Below are 16,377 nucleotides of genomic sequence, written 5' to 3' on the forward strand. Positions count from 1 at the left end.
GACCCTTATAGTTTATTGGCTCAAATAATAATGTCTGTATTTCGATGGGTGAAAGCGAAAAGGTTCTATCTGCTTCTTTATTTAATGTCACTTAGAACCTTTTCGAATTCACCCCACGATTTGCGTATCGGTCCGGTACTCTCCGGGAACGGCGTTTATTCATACCTACAGTGTCGACGTATATTATTCAAATTGAAAAAGGAAAATTGTTACGATGGTGTTCTTTGTTCGTCAAGAAACACATGCATATGGTCCCTTATGCTATAAGGAAAAGCATAAACACATATTCGACGATGAAACAGTCATTTAAGAAAAAATTGTCACCCGCCCTTATTTAAAAAGTGGATGAAAATCTAGCCATGTATTTAAATTGGCCTTTCAACACGGTTTTAGACCAAATTATCGCGGTCTGTAGTGTAAATGAAGAAGAAAACTACTTACCGCAATAACTGTATCTACAGAAAACGTTCAGTCATTGATTTCATATGTTGGTAATCAACAAACAAAACATTTAAAATGATACCGAAATAAAATGGGGTCACCAGGCATCAACATTTAACATTATTACCAATGACGCGATAAAAATAAGGTCTTTTATTGTACATCGGAGAACTTATGAGATGTTATTAAACTACACATTACAATTTGCCTCAGTTTCAAAGTAGCTTTGAATATATTAATTGCTTAAGTTTATACCCCGAAATAAATGTGTGCGGGTAGGTGAGTTCGTTGGAAAATTATATGCTTTATGTGTAAGTATTTCAACCCCGGCCTATTATATTGATTGACTTCTAACGTATAGGTCTTCGTTTACACCATACGCGATGTATCGCAAAATATTACTTATACTAGTATACAGTACATAGTTATGGTCTTTAAACGGGACTTTTTCGCAGATGAATACCAAAATGCATTTGCCATGAGATTAAGATTAGAACAATCAAAATTAATATGTTTACTAGTTCTATTCCGGTATAATTCTGAACTTAGCGAAAATAAAACAAGATTTATTTTAATCATTTTATATTTTACAACGATTGTGAAGTAAGCTATGATAACTTTTAATAAGCCACTGTTGTTGGCACGATGTTGGTCTTTTGTTGTGGGGTAAACCGAAGTATATACCCGGAGAAAGCCCATTTGTCGGGCTTTGTGACCACAAACTAAACACATATGCGCTCATAGAACAAGATTTGAACATTTCCTCAACGGTTCCTGCATTCAGTGACTCAATTGCACTATAATTAACGGCTTTTTATATGTTCTAGGAAAAATATTTTCTCAGAAGTTGATATATGTCACATAATAAAAGCGTTCATTTCATAATTCCTAAAAAATCCTTAGTGGTAAAGATGGTTTTTTTTATCACTATTGTAGGTACAAGCACATTAATAATTCGTTTCAGGGCATAACTGTTCCCGCCTAAAATCCATTTGCATTGCATTCTCATGTTCTTCTCTCCATCTGATAATGTCAACTCAAAAGGCAGTAGTTTTCCTTTTCAGTGATAGCTCTTGTTAAATCTGTTATTTATACAATTTAGTTGTTATTATCACCAAGCCTTTAGTTGTTTTCGTAGAAAAAGGTCGAGCTATTGTCATAGCCTTAGGTGTCGTCTGCGTCTCACGGCATCGTCCTCGTAGTGCAAATACTGTGACCTTGGCAATAAAGTCAAAGTAGTTATTTGTTTCCACAAATATCTCCAAAAATATTAGAGTCGGTAGGTATATGCATATCTTTTCTATTTTTTAAGAACCAGGGTTCTGTTCCAAACCGACGTATATAAGGGTATATCGCTTTGTAGGAAGTGTCGAATATAAAATGGTCAAATTCTAACATATTCACTCCAACAACGTTTTGGAAACTACGAACAAAAAACACAACACGACCTAAAAACGATGTAGGGTCGGAATGAAAAATGTCTCGGTTTAGTGGAAAAAAATCGTTCAAGATCGTAACACATTTAACTTTGTACACATTACACAAGCTTTTATAATTGTCTAAATATGCCCCTTATTCGACTGACCCCCACATTTGATCTTCGTGGACCTATCGAAATTCGTTTGGCTATCTTCTATGAGCCAAAAAACACAAAAACAAAGCCGGAACAACTTGCAAATGGACGTAGGAGACATATCCGAACAAACTTTTGGTATATTTCGTTGTATATATCGTTCCCTACCCCATAGTGGTTTATTAAATCAGCATTGCCCTCGTCATGCATAGCAACCAAAGGACCACCAAGTTTGTAATTCTCAAAGAAACAGAGATAGCGAAACATCATACATTATACGGCATAGTACGGTTTTAATCACCAACGCAAAAATCAATGGACCTCATATAATAAAGGCAAACAATACGTATTTTTATATTTTACTGTCGTACTAAGGACGGATTTTCGTATGTTTTTCCGCGATTGGGAAGAACCTTAAACGGATCTATAAGATCATACATTTTCATCACGAAGTTGATAACCTTAATCACGGTATACTACTATAACCGCATATAGAAAATGGCGATAAATTAAGTTTTCAATCTCTGACCACTGTTGCTTGGCAACATTCGCAATACAATAGCCATCTTTGCTGTTATAATTTTACAAATCCAGTTCTTAGGAATACTTTGTACTTATTCCATTCTTATATGTCGTTCTGTTAACATCAGCATGATGCATACGGCAACCACTTTGTCACGCACCTTTTAAACTAGAAGATGTGTATATTTATTTAAAAAACAACAACAGTTATTCAACTTTGCCACACACATGGACTTTACTGCAAGTGGTGAATTCCTGAACGTTTCGCTCTCATATGCTATTAATTCCTTTACTCATGTATACAAATTGTATTTTAATGTATTCGATCGCCTTTGACTCTATATAAAATATATACCAATAACAAAAGCAAGTGAAGATTACAGTTGTTTAAAGGACCAGTGATACATCCAACACCACTCCTTCACGCATATGACATACAGCAGCAAATGCATGTTCGATCTTCCATGATTCAACGTAGCTTTTTTCGTGAATTTAATATCATTGTAGATCGATTCGTCAAGCGATTGTTGCAATATACCAATTATAAACTGTCAACCGATTTTGGCGAAATAAAAATCATATAACCTTTTGATTTCAAATACATAAACATTAAAAGCTGCACATTCGTCCGTTCAGATGTTTGTAATTTCGACGCCTGGTAATATTTGCTGATGTGAATGAACTTGGGAATACTATTTTGAGCCAGTCTGCGACACTTGAATAGGACACGATTTCAAATTATAAACAGTTATAGACCAACAATTAATTTTAGTTTTGCATAACTTACTAGCCTTTAGACGAAATACGCAGGATAGAAGCCGTTATATATATTATAAATAGTGCATAGGAACTAGGCGAATTCAATACCAGAATCAACTTTTGTAATTGTACATGCAGAATATCAAACGTGAATTACAGCCAATTAAGGGTGTTTGTTTTAATCATTAAGTGTATGTTTTGGTCATTTACAAGTTTAAATTGTGGTCATTTACAAGTGTTTGCTTCAGTCATTTACAAGTGTTTGCTTGAGTTATTTGCGAGTGTTTGTTTGAGTCATTTGCGAGTGTGTGTTTGAGTCAGTTACGAGTGTGTGTTTGAGTCAGTTACGAGTGTGTGCTTCGGTCATTTACAAGTGTTTGTTTGAGTCATATGCGAGTGTGTGTTTGAGTCATTTACGAGTGTGTGTTTCAGTCATTTACAAGTGTTTGTTTGAGTCATTTACGAGTGTGTGTTTGAGTCATTTACGAGTGTGTGTTTGAGTCATTTACGAGTGTGTGTTTGAGTCATTTACGAGTGTGTGTTTCAGTCATTTACAAGTGTTTGTTTGAGTCATTTACGAGTGTGTGTTTGAGTCATTTACGAGTGTGTGTTTGAGTCATTTACGAATGTGTGTTTCAGTCATTTACAAGTGTTTGTTTGAGTCATTTGCGAGTGTGTGTTTGAGTCAACTATAAGCGTGTGTTTGAAATTTGTAAGAATGTTTGTTTGATTAATTTAGTTAATACTATACATAAGGCTTTGTACTATATTTCAGCGCCCCCCAGGTATAGGTCTCCCAGACACGCCGGTGATGATGGGCGATTTAAACCTCGAGGAGATGATGGTCCCGCAATACACTGCCCCACTCCAACCAACGGGCAAACTTAAAGTCCAGCTGCAGTTTACTGATAATGCGTTAAATGTCATCATTATTGAGGTAATGCTGTTCCTTCATGCTTAATTGAAAAAACAATGTTAGACACAGGCTCTTAAATACGTCCCTGAAAATTCCTCTAGACGGACCTTTATTTCTACGACAAGCCAAAACCTAATTATTCAAGAGACAATTAATGAATGCTATTAATCTTCTTCCTAGTAAAGAGATTTCATTCACCATGTTAACTAAATTTTCTTCCCCATTAAAAAAATCCATTTCTTCCTAAAGTACAATAAGTTTACATAAGGGTAAAACTGTTTTTTTACGCTATCATTAAAATCTTATTAGGTAGATAGGCAGGCATAACTTTTTGCTATTTTTTATTTGAGAACCGGTATTCTGTACCAAACCGAACCATAAGAGGGTTTATCACAATTGTAAAACAATAGTTATAAAATGGTCAGATTCTAACGTGTTTTGAATCTCCAAAATAAATGCTAATTTTTAGGAAAATACAAACAAAATACGGTAAAACAAGTGTTAGGTCGGAAGAAAAATAATAGTGTCGATCGGGTTAGTAGGAAAAAAACTCAAAGCCTAAATGGAAAATGTATCCTGCTATTTTATAAATATATTACATTTCTTTGCCAATTCGCACGGGAATGACATTTACTGACCGGATATTATTTGATTAATCCCATGGATTTCATTGGCAGTCTTGCTGCTTTGATTGCTTTCTGGAATTAGCTTTATGACGTCTTGGAATGTTACTTTCAGGCAGGTGATCTCAGAATTGCCGGTTTGCCTAGCAACACAGAAGTAAATCCTTATGTAAAAGCGTTCCTCGTCCCTGGAAGAACGTTTAAATACCGAACAAAAACGATAAACAAGTCACGCGTAAGTGTTTGTCGTCCTTTTTGATAAACATAACACAATTATGTTGATAATAATTTTTGACATGGCAAATTAATTTGACCTAAGGTCTTTTTCTTAACGTAGAATAATTAGTATCACAGTATTTTCGTGACGTAAGAATAAGATGCAAATGCTTGCCTTAAGTACAGTTGATATTAAATGTTAATGTAAAAAAAGTAAGTCAAAATGATTTGGTGTTTGGTTCAACTATAATATTTTGTATGAATGTTTTTGTCTGTTCTTTTTAGACTCCTGTTTTCCTGGAGAAATTCTCAATAACAGAGATAACCAAAGCCGACTTAATCGAAGGGTCTGCTATTGAATTCCAGGTAAAATATTTTTGACGCTGCGAAACATAACAGGCACATAGGGATTACTTTGTCAGGCGTCGTGCTCGTGTCACCTGCGAAGCATGGCAGGCATAGAGGCATCACCATCTCAGGCGTCGTCGTGCTCGTGTCGCCTGCAAAGCATGACAGGCGTATAGGGATCACTATCTCAGGCGTCGTCGTGCTCGTGTCGCCTGCGAAGCATGACAGGCGTATAGGAATCATTATGCCAGGCGTCGTCGTGCTCGTGTCGCCTGCAAAGCATGACAGGCACACAGGGATCACTATGCCAGGCGTCGTCGTGCTCGCAACGCCTGCGAAGCATGACAGGCACAATGGGATTAGTATGTCAGGCGTCGTCGTGCTCGCAACGCCTGCGAAGCATGACAGGCACAATGGGATTAGTATGTCAGGCGTCGTCGTGCTCGCAACGCCTGCGAAGCATGACAGGCACAATGGGATTAGTATGCCAGGCGTCGTCGTGCTCGCAACGCCTGCGAAGCATGACAGGCACAGAGGGATCACTATGCCAGGCGTCGTCGTGCTCGTGTCGCTTGCAAAGCATGACAGGCGTATAGGGATCACTATGTCAGGCGTCATCGTGCTCGTGTCGCCTGCGAAGCATGTTAGGCACTGCGAAGCATGACAGGTCTATAGGGGTCACTATATCGGTCTTTGTCGTCCGCGTGTCGCCTGCAAAGCATGGCAGGCAAATAGGGATCACTATGCAAGGCGCCGTCGTGCTCGTGTCGCCTGCGAAGCATACCAGGAACACAGGGATCACTATATCAGGCGTAGACGTGCTCGTGTCGCCTGCGAAGCATAACAGGCACACAGGGATCACTATATCAGGCGTAGACGTGCTCGTGTCGCCTGCAAAGCATGGCAGGAAACTAGGGATCACTATATCAGGCGTCGTCGTCCTCGTGTCGCCTGCGAAGCATGGCAAGAACATAGAGATCACTATTTCAGATGTCGACGTCGTCCTCGTGTTGCCTGTGAAGCATAGCAGGCAAAAAGGGATCGCTTTGTCTGGCGTCGCCGTCCACCTGTCGCCTGTGAAGCATAGCAGGCAAATAGGGAACACTTTATCAGGCGTCGTCGTGCTCGTGTCGCCTGCGAAGCATGGCAAGCACATAGAGATCACTATTGTTGCCGTCGTCGTCGTCCACGTGTCGCATGCGAAGCAAAGCAGGCACACAGGGATCACTTTGTCAGGCGCCATCGTCTTCGTGTCGTCTGCGAAGCACGACACGCACACAGGAATCGCTTTGTCTGGCATCATCATCGCCATCGGCGTAACACATTATTTTGTTATCAATAACTTAAATTCCTTGGTGTAAAGTCTTTATACTTAATATCACAATGGTTATTTTCTTTATTTTTATTAGGGATGCAAACGAATATTCGAATATTCGAATATTCGATCAAACGTTTGGTATTCGAATGTCAAAATCGGTATTGGAATATTCGAATAAAAAAGTTCAATAAAGAGAATAAAAACACCTACACCACTGTTGTGGTTTATAACATTTATTTGTCTTGTTTTTACTACGATTGGCCCCTAATGCCAGAGGTGTGAATGTGACGATACACTAAACACGCGTCATATGTCATTTAGGGACTTATCCTTGGGTACTATAAAAAGTCCCCCTACTTTTACAATATCTGGCTAGGAATCGGCTTTAACACCACTGTGTTTTCTTGGCTGCAAATTAAGCTGTATAACATACCTCAAATCCACATATTATTTTGATTTATTATTTTACTAGTTCCCAAGTTGGTTTGGGGTTTCCATAGTTATATTAAGTCAATTTAGAGGTCAATCACAGAAAAAGGCTGCACGTCCTACGGAAAGACCCTCCATTGGCGCAAAACTATTTGAATAGCAATTTATCTAACTTCACATTGTTTACAAATATAAAGGCAGCAGAATTGAAATTATTTGATATTATTGTTTGTTTGTTTGAAATGAATTGCTTATTTCTTCCTGAAAATGGAGAATTTCAAAAACTCATTTGGGGAAATTCAGGGTCCGCCGCACGTACTGGCTTCAACAAATTACGGGATAAAAATACCCCGGCTATTACTTTAGCGAATACTAATGGTATTTTACTACATCTTATAAAATATGTATTTCGGTTATCGAATATTCGAATATTCGATCGAAAGAATTACCGAATATTCGAATATCGAGTTTGCCATTCGTTTGCATCCCTAATTTTTATTCAACTAACTTTTTAGCTTGAAATATCCGAAAAGCTTGTTTCTACGGATATCAACCTTAGTAGGTATAATTTACCGATCAGTAAGGAAAAAGGTTGTGATAACTCTTTCTTATTTTATTTTTGTTTTCAATTTATCATGAACAATAAATGACTCTTTTTATCTTGATGTTACTGGATTAAGCATCAAGGACGAAGTTACCCTTTAGATTAATGGTTCTAATGTATCTGGTCTGACAAGGTGTCTGGCGCTCCCGAAATGTGACACTTCTAAATTGCTCATTTTTAGTCAAAATAATAGAACTCTAAACACAGCATTATCGCTACTATGGAGCTAAGTTGGCTCGTCAAATAACGTGTAGTTTTTTTTAATCGTCATGTTGTTTTAAAGAAACATGTGATTTTTAATAAACAATATTCTTACATTGAATGAACTAAATTGAATTCAACAAAAACTGAGCACAATGTTACAAAATTAAACTTTAGAAAGACCTGTGACATACTCAATACATTTAAATGATGAAAACAACAGTCTCTTCTGAATAAAAAACTGAAATGTATTGATAACAATAGTTAGTACAAAACTTCCAACCACTTGATACCGGGTAATAAAAAGTGCAACACTAAAAACGCCCCTTGCACCGGCTAATACCAATGATAAGTGCACCACTGGCAACTCCCCTTGCACCGGCTAATACCAATGATAAGTGCACCACTGGCAACTCCCCTTGCACCGGCTAATACCAATGATAAGTGCACCACTGGCAACTCCCTTTGCACCGGCTAATACCAATGATAAGTGCACCACTGGCAACTCCCCTTACACCGGCTAATACCAATGATATGTGCACCACTGGCAACTCCCCTTGCACCGGCTAATACCAATGATAAGTGCACCACTGGCAACTCCCCTTGCACCGGCTAATACCAATGATAAGTGCACCACTGGCAACTCCCTTTGCGCCGGCTAAGAACAATGTGAAGTGCAACACTGTCAATGCCCTTCGCTTCGACTTAAGCCGCTTTCCTTTTTCATAAAATTAATAAGCCATGTTTAATGATCCCGAAGGACCACACAATACACGTACGTTATTTCATTGTGGTTGAACAGGCTTTAAGCCAAAGACTTTAGAAAATCTACGTTCCTGTAAGTTTTGAATATTAAAAAAATGAAAGGATTGCACAGTTTGCCATACTTGTCCATTCAGTTGTTTATAAATCAGGAGGTTAGAAATGAAATATAGAATGCAAGCTAGAAAAGAATGGTCTTGGTCATCAATGAATCTTAAATGGGCTTTATTCTTTTATTTGAATTTCTATGTATTTTAATCTCCTATACAAAATATGTGCCCTTAATTGGGTAAATGCCAACAAAATTATGTCTAGTCTTCTTTTAACTAAATTGGACATGCCGAAATTAATGTATTGTCTTTAAACCCCAACGAGTTTAAAACCATCAAATGCACATTATTTCCTCAGGTGTATTCGTCCCATCACATTACTCGAAGGCATCTGGTCGGTATGGCGTCCGTACAGCTGAAAGATGTGGAGAAGTTTGACAATGGTCTCATAGAACTAATCATTATGCCTCACAGTGTGTATAGGGTAAGTTATATGAAAATGTTACATCGTTAAACCTAATGATCACAAACAGAGATAATACCAAATTTGAATAATCTTAAATACGACTTTCTGCTTTTTAAATGTCATCTTATCGTTAATTGACATGACATTAACATCTGATAAGGTCCACTCTCGGGCATTGTCATTTTGTTTAACAAAATCTTTCGCTGAATCCAAGAACAAGGTCATTTCTTTGTTCGAGTATTTCTCATCATAGCTTTTTCATTGACTTACAAAAATATGAAATATTCAAATAGGACAATGCAGCGTCTTGTCATCAACCATTTATAAGGGTTCTTATTTCAATATAATACAACGAAAACTACAGGGATAAGCCCACTATTCGAATATCCAAAAATAAACCGTCTTTAGTCACAAGGCAAAGGCCAAACAGACAATGAACTAGAGACACAAACGAATAAGCTCCACATACTCAAACACATACACAAAACACAGATCACACCCGCATCTAAATAGCTTCACCTATAAATGAAGGGATTACTGCGTTGGGATGGTATTCAATATTGGCCTAAATTGAATCTAAGAACGATGTAGCTAATCGGATTGCTCGATTTAAATAACCGAACTGTACAGAGAATCGAGTCAATGATGTATGACCCTAAGATTGACCTAAGTTGCATATTAAATATTATCCTTGGAACGGTCAGTGACTAGGGGCTTAATCTGGATTGTGGCTTTTCAGCTTCATCAGGGTGATATCCATATATCTGGTTGTTATCAGCCAGTAGCCGGGAAAATGGTTTTCAACGTGATAGAGGCGAGGACTCTTCCACGTGTCTCCTTGTTAGGTGCTGTCAGTGAGTATCCCAGCAATGGCTGTTTCATCCATTGATAAAGTGTTTAAATTATGCGGTTTGTCTGTGTGTTAATGTAATACTTTTGACCGCAAATATGTAAAATATCGTAATCTAAAAACACAACGATAACAGTAATAGTTGATACACGCTTAAAAAGTAAATTATGTGGGGGACCTTTCGATGAAAAAATTGATGTTCTTGTACATCATACTAAGGCATTTTTGTTGATAAACTAGGTATTGTTTTGGGTTCAAAGGTTACGGCTGTTTGGAAATCTGTTTTGCTGGAAGTAACACATGCATGGTTTTGTGTACAGCTTCAACAACATGATGGCACTTCTTCATGTAGCCATTATTTCTAAATTTCTTTGAAATAATGATATCGCAGATGGTCCTTTTCCTGCTCTAACTAAATGGTATTTCAACACACGTGTTGGATCACTGTCCGCCATGTTGTTGTTTTTAAAGAGGGCTAGTTTTCGGATTGAACGAATAGACGAAACCGCCTTATTAGATAAAACAAACGATATACCTGGTATTCATTTTATTTGAGAATATCACAATAAAAACACAGTTTGTGAAACCAATATAAAACCAAAACTAGTTTATTATCAACAAAAACGGTTTTTAATTGTTTGACTAAATTGGCACTGTATTACATTATTTCCAGATCCGTATGTCAAGGTGGAGATGTATATAAACGGGATCCGAGAAGCCAAACATAAAACAAAGGTTCGACAAAACACACAGGATCCGGTCTGGAACCAAGCCTGTGTGTTCGATATAAACAGAGAGAATCCGAAACTGCTTGGTCACGTGTTTGTTTTCCATATAATACACAAGGACATGATGATGGGAGTTCAAAAGATTGGCCAGGTACCAGTAAATTCCGTGAATTTAAAACACCATAGTTTTGTATGAGTCATCATTATTTTAGCCACAATAAATGGAAATTTACTTTCCATTCCTTGGGGACAAACGACCTTGTCTTAAATCTATGAATTGATTCGTCAGCTTTTCAGACATCAAGGCCTATAAGATTTCCAGACTTACAAAAACGTGAACAATTCTGGATATGACAAGCTAATGTGTTTAATCACACAGCTACGTTATGTTGTAAATGTGCAACATCGATCCAATTAATACCTTGATCGCAATCCTGATAAAACAAAGGACATGAAATTTTCCTGATTATAGAAGAGAAAGTAACATATTGCTTGCCACGTCATGAGCGTAGCTAGCCCTCTATTAACATGGATTCATAATTGTACGAGGGGGTCTACCTGGCTAAATTCAATGAAACTTCACAGGAAATTTTCCCTGGGTGTCCCTCTACAAAACTACAACAAGGGGTCATGATTGATTAACAACAACAACAACAAAATGGCCGACTTCCTGTTTTGATTTAAAAAGCATTACCTCTGAAACTACCAGTCCTAATTCAATGAAACTTTACAGGTAGCTTCCTTGGGTGACTCTCTACAATAATACATCAAGGGGTCACGATTGATCAACAAACACAACACCAGCAACAACAGCAAAGTGGCTGACTTCCTCTTTTACTTTAAAAAAGACATCTCCTCTGAAACTACCACTCCAAATTCAATGAAACTTTACAGGAAGCAATAAGTTTCCTCAGGTGACACTCTTCAAAAATATTACAAGGGGTCACGATTGATCAACAACATCAACAAAATGGCAAACTTCCTGTTTTGCTTTAAAAAACATCTCCTCTAAAACTACCAGTTCAGATTCAATTAAACTTTACGGGAACCTTCCTTGGTTGACCTTCTACACAAATACAACAAGGGGTCACGATTGATCAACAACAACAACAACAACAACAACAACAAAATGGCTGACTTCCTGTTTTGCTTTAAACAAGTTCTCCTCTGAAACTACCAGTCCAAATTCTCTGAAATTTATAGGAAGCTTCCTTGGGCAACCTTCTACAAAAATACTACAAGGGGTCGCGATTGATCAACAACATCAACAATCTGGCCAACTTCCTATTTTGCTATAAAAAACATCTCCTATGAAACTACCAAGCCAAATTCACTGAAACCTTACAGGAAGCTTCATTGCATGACCCTCTACAAAAGTAAAACAAGTCATTGAAATTGATCAACAACAACAACAACAACAACAAAAAAATGGCCGACTTACTTTTTTTGCTTTAAAAAAAATCTCTGAAACTACCAGGCCAAATGCAATGAAACTTTATAGGAAGCTTAATTGCATGACCTTTTACAAATATAAATCAAGGCATCGTCACGGGTAAAGATATGTTTGAATTGCAACATTTCTATTAATGCTTTATCGCAGAGTTGTGGCCCTTTGCTTAGGTGAGCGTTTTAGGGCCATCATGGCCCTCTTGTTTTTAACAGAACCATGTGGATTCAGCCGCGTATTCGCGTAAAGGCAGCTACGCGCCTGCATGTGGCAAGTTGAAATATATAGTTTCTAAACAAGTCTACGAACACTCTTGCATCCTTGGTGTATAATTCTGTGTTGTCTAAACTTAATCTTAGTTGCAATTTATGTCTGTAGCAAATTTGTAAAGAACATCCCACGTTGCAATTTTCAAGGTCTCATTTTTAAAGTTAAATTACCGTTTAAGTTTCATTGATTACCAATACCAGCCTTTTACCAGCCTCATTCAAACCATACCCATATTTTAAATGCAGAATCTTAGATCGAGTGATAGCCGAGTTAATCAATCTTCATCTTCATCTTCATCATCTTCAGAACTCTCTGCGTGCGCAAGAAAAACAATAGCTTTAGTTCGGTTATGGAGGACTTAAATCAATTTTGTATTATTTCGTTTAAAGTGACACTCTTATTCAAAATCAATACATACACATGTTTGACATATATCAATTTTGAGTGATAAACCTTTAACTACTTACTAAATAATACTTTAATGGAAAATATTTAAAACTGATTTGTAACAAGTTTTTAACCCTGTATTTAATAACAAAAAACGCAAAAATATTAAATGATTGGTGAAAGCTAAAAACATTACTGTGGTCTACTATGGTAACTTAAGGTAAAAATACCGTGTTTTCTGCTCATTCTTACAATTAAACTCGGTATCCTTCATAAAAACCATTGTTTTCGACATTTATTCACCCGTTTTGGAATATTAAAGCAACCGTATTAATTGTGGTAAATCTTATTTGGGAGTAATAGTGCATCTTTAACTAGAAAATTCTGAAGCCGTTTACTCCATACTTTTATCATGTTCAATATGATGCAACCAGGTTTGTTTTATCCACATATTTCGAGAAGGCGGGTCCATTGCACATACCAATGATACAATGAACATTACAGGGAAAATCACATTAGCCAAAACAAATTATGATGACTCTATTTAAAGGCACAGAGTCAAAGCCAAACATACACTTAGAGACAAAGCTCGTACAAAACAGCACAGACATAATTTATAACATACATAAAAACAGGAATATCAAATACAAAACAACGAGCACATACAATACAACACAGACATATCACATGCAACAAACACAACACATACATATCCAATACAACACAACACAACACAACACAGACGTACCACACACAAACAACAAATACATATCACATACAAAACAACACAGACATATCCAATACAACACAACACAGACGTACCACACACAAAACAACACATACATATCGCTTAAAATCAACACAGACGTATCACATACAAAACAACACAGACGTACCACATACAAAACAACACATACATTTCACAAACAAAACAACACAGACGTACCACATACAAAACAACACAGAGGTACCACATACAAAACAACACAGAGGTACCACATACAAAACAACACAGAGGTACCACATACAAAACCACACAGACGTACCACATACAAAACAACACAAAGGTACCACATACAAAACAACACAGAGGTACCACATACAAAACCACACAGACGTACCACATACAAAACAACACAAAGGTACCACATACAAAACAACACAGACGTACCACATACAAAACAACACAGAGGTACCACATACAAAACAGCACAGACGTACCACATACAAAACCACACAGATGTACCACATACAAAACAACACAGAGGTACCACATACAAAACAACACAGACGTACCACATACAAAACCACACAGACGTACCACATACAAAACAACACAGAGGTACCACATACAAAACAGCACAGACGTACCACATACAAAACCACACAGACGTACCACATACAAAACAACATAGAGGTACCACATACAAAAGAACACAGAGGTACCACATACAAAAGAACACAGACGTACGACATACAAAACAACACAGACGTACCACATACAAAACACCACAGACATATCACATACAAAACAATACAGACGTACCACATACAAAACAACACAGACATATCACATACAAAACAATACAGACGTACCGAATACAAAACAACACAGACATATCACATACAAAACAATACAGACGTACCACATACAAAACAACACAGACATATCACATACAAAACAACACAGACATAACACAAACAGAACAACATGGTTACAACCTTGTTATCAGTTATTTATATATTCCATTAATGCAGTATTTAGAAAGTAGTTAAAGGTTTATAATTTAAAAATTATATTTCTTAAAGTGATTATAAATATAAATCTCACGTTTCAAAGAACAAGTGAGTACAGAGATTAATTTTGAGTAATCCGTCAAGTACTCCTTTTGCTCTTAAAAACGTATGTATAATCTTATTGACAAAATATGCATATCAATAAAATATTTGTGATAATATTGATCTAACAGAGCAAAGAATTTTTTTAGCATAATACAATAACGATAGGACCTGCTTAGAATATGCCTTCTGTTTTAGGTTGAACTGGGCTGGTATAGCCATGGTGAGCAGCTTGACCACTGGTATGATATCATGGAGCACCCACACAGACCAACTGACTACTGGCATCCGATCATCAAAACCAGCAAGATTACTTCCTGACCGTCACGTCAATCATCCGTACAATACACGCCCACTGGACAATGTCTGCCAATCGTATCTCATAGCGAACTTCGGTTTGAACATCCTGTCGCTTGTACAGTTTTAATAACTGATATGCAGTTTTAATGTTTATTAAGAATAAGAAACAATTTCAAATCGTACATTGCGTACATATAAATAATACAGGTCATTGTAAATACTTCCCCCTGTATAAGTACTACACGAAAACAAGTCATTTACTGTTGTGAAAGACAAATGAACATTTGGATGACATCTTTCGTGAGTAAGCAAAAGGTTTAGACTGTCAGTGGGTCGGATATTAAATGCTTTTAAAGAAATTAAATTCAACATTTAAGACTCAATTTTTATAGTTCATATTGGCAATCTACAGAAAATGGAGTGAGCGCAGCGAGTCCGCAGGCCAAACCAAAGCCGGCATCATTTTCCGTAGAACGCCAGAATGAACCCTTTACTTATTTGGTGTTCGCACTTATTTGACCCGCTAGCACCGCCCTATGTGAAGTCACGTGGTATTTTGGTTATTATATCTACTGCCTTTGCAAACAATTTTTGGAAAACATGTTTTAATCGGGCTCATGGAAAGAAGGAGAAAGGTTGAGCATTGTTCACCAAAAAATGGTTTACGCTATAACCAAATCGTTTTTGCTTTTCGTAATAACAAAACACAAACATTACATACATGGACCCTGTGCATAAAAAATGCATTCCGAAACTTCCGTTTTAAAAGCAAACCTGGTGAATATATACATAAACATATTTTTGGACAAGAAACGTAATTTGCTTTTCGCTAAAACAAACAATATTCTGAGCATTTGCCCACGATTTTTGATTTTTTTTTCAAATACTCAACATATCGCTCAGTAACGGAGTATAGTGTACATTTTTCCCTTAGCCTGCGCTATGTTTGGTAACAATTGATATGAGGATAACGAACTTAAGCGATAATCATATCTGAATCGAAAATTATTTTGCTTCCTGTAATATCCAAATGTGACGTCACAAACCACGTGGTATGTCCAAACTCTACCAAGTCACGTAGACCAACAAAATATGCTCTATCACAGACGTGTCGTTTTCACCGTCAATTCTGCTCTTCATGAAATGGAGCTACAGTTAATGGGGTAAATCCTCGAGTGTCATTGGCCCACAAATATGTGCGAACACCAAGTACACGTGCATTTTTGTTGCAATTAAATTGCACACATACATGTCCCTAGATTGTTTGAATATTCCAACTGTTGTATTTTTGTGTATCATTCAATTCATATGATGATATTAACATTAAC

The 16,377-nt window shown here is 37.0% G+C and overlaps 1 protein-coding gene across 1 annotated transcript in view; it reads left to right on the forward strand.

Annotated features, from left to right (window-relative positions):
* LOC128207401 (synaptotagmin-17-like) overlaps positions 1 to 15,220 on the forward strand; it is a 78,977-nt gene extending 63,757 nt beyond the window's left edge. The window contains exons 6-13 of the mRNA XM_052910289.1: positions 4,013 to 4,015; positions 4,071 to 4,232; positions 4,950 to 5,069; positions 5,336 to 5,416; positions 9,121 to 9,246; positions 9,968 to 10,082; positions 10,752 to 10,957; positions 14,948 to 15,220. Of these exons, the coding sequence (XP_052766249.1) occupies positions 4,013 to 4,015; positions 4,071 to 4,232; positions 4,950 to 5,069; positions 5,336 to 5,416; positions 9,121 to 9,246; positions 9,968 to 10,082; positions 10,752 to 10,957; positions 14,948 to 15,070 (936 nt within the window). The 3' untranslated portion in view covers positions 15,071 to 15,220. The remainder of the gene's footprint in view (positions 1 to 4,012; positions 4,016 to 4,070; positions 4,233 to 4,949; positions 5,070 to 5,335; positions 5,417 to 9,120; positions 9,247 to 9,967; positions 10,083 to 10,751; positions 10,958 to 14,947) is intronic.
* Positions 15,221 to 16,377: the final 1,157 nt, after the last annotated feature.

The sequence above is a fragment of the Mya arenaria genome, chromosome 11 (assembly GCF_026914265.1).
Source record: "Mya arenaria isolate MELC-2E11 chromosome 11, ASM2691426v1".
NCBI lineage: Eukaryota > Metazoa > Mollusca > Bivalvia > Myida > Myidae > Mya > Mya arenaria.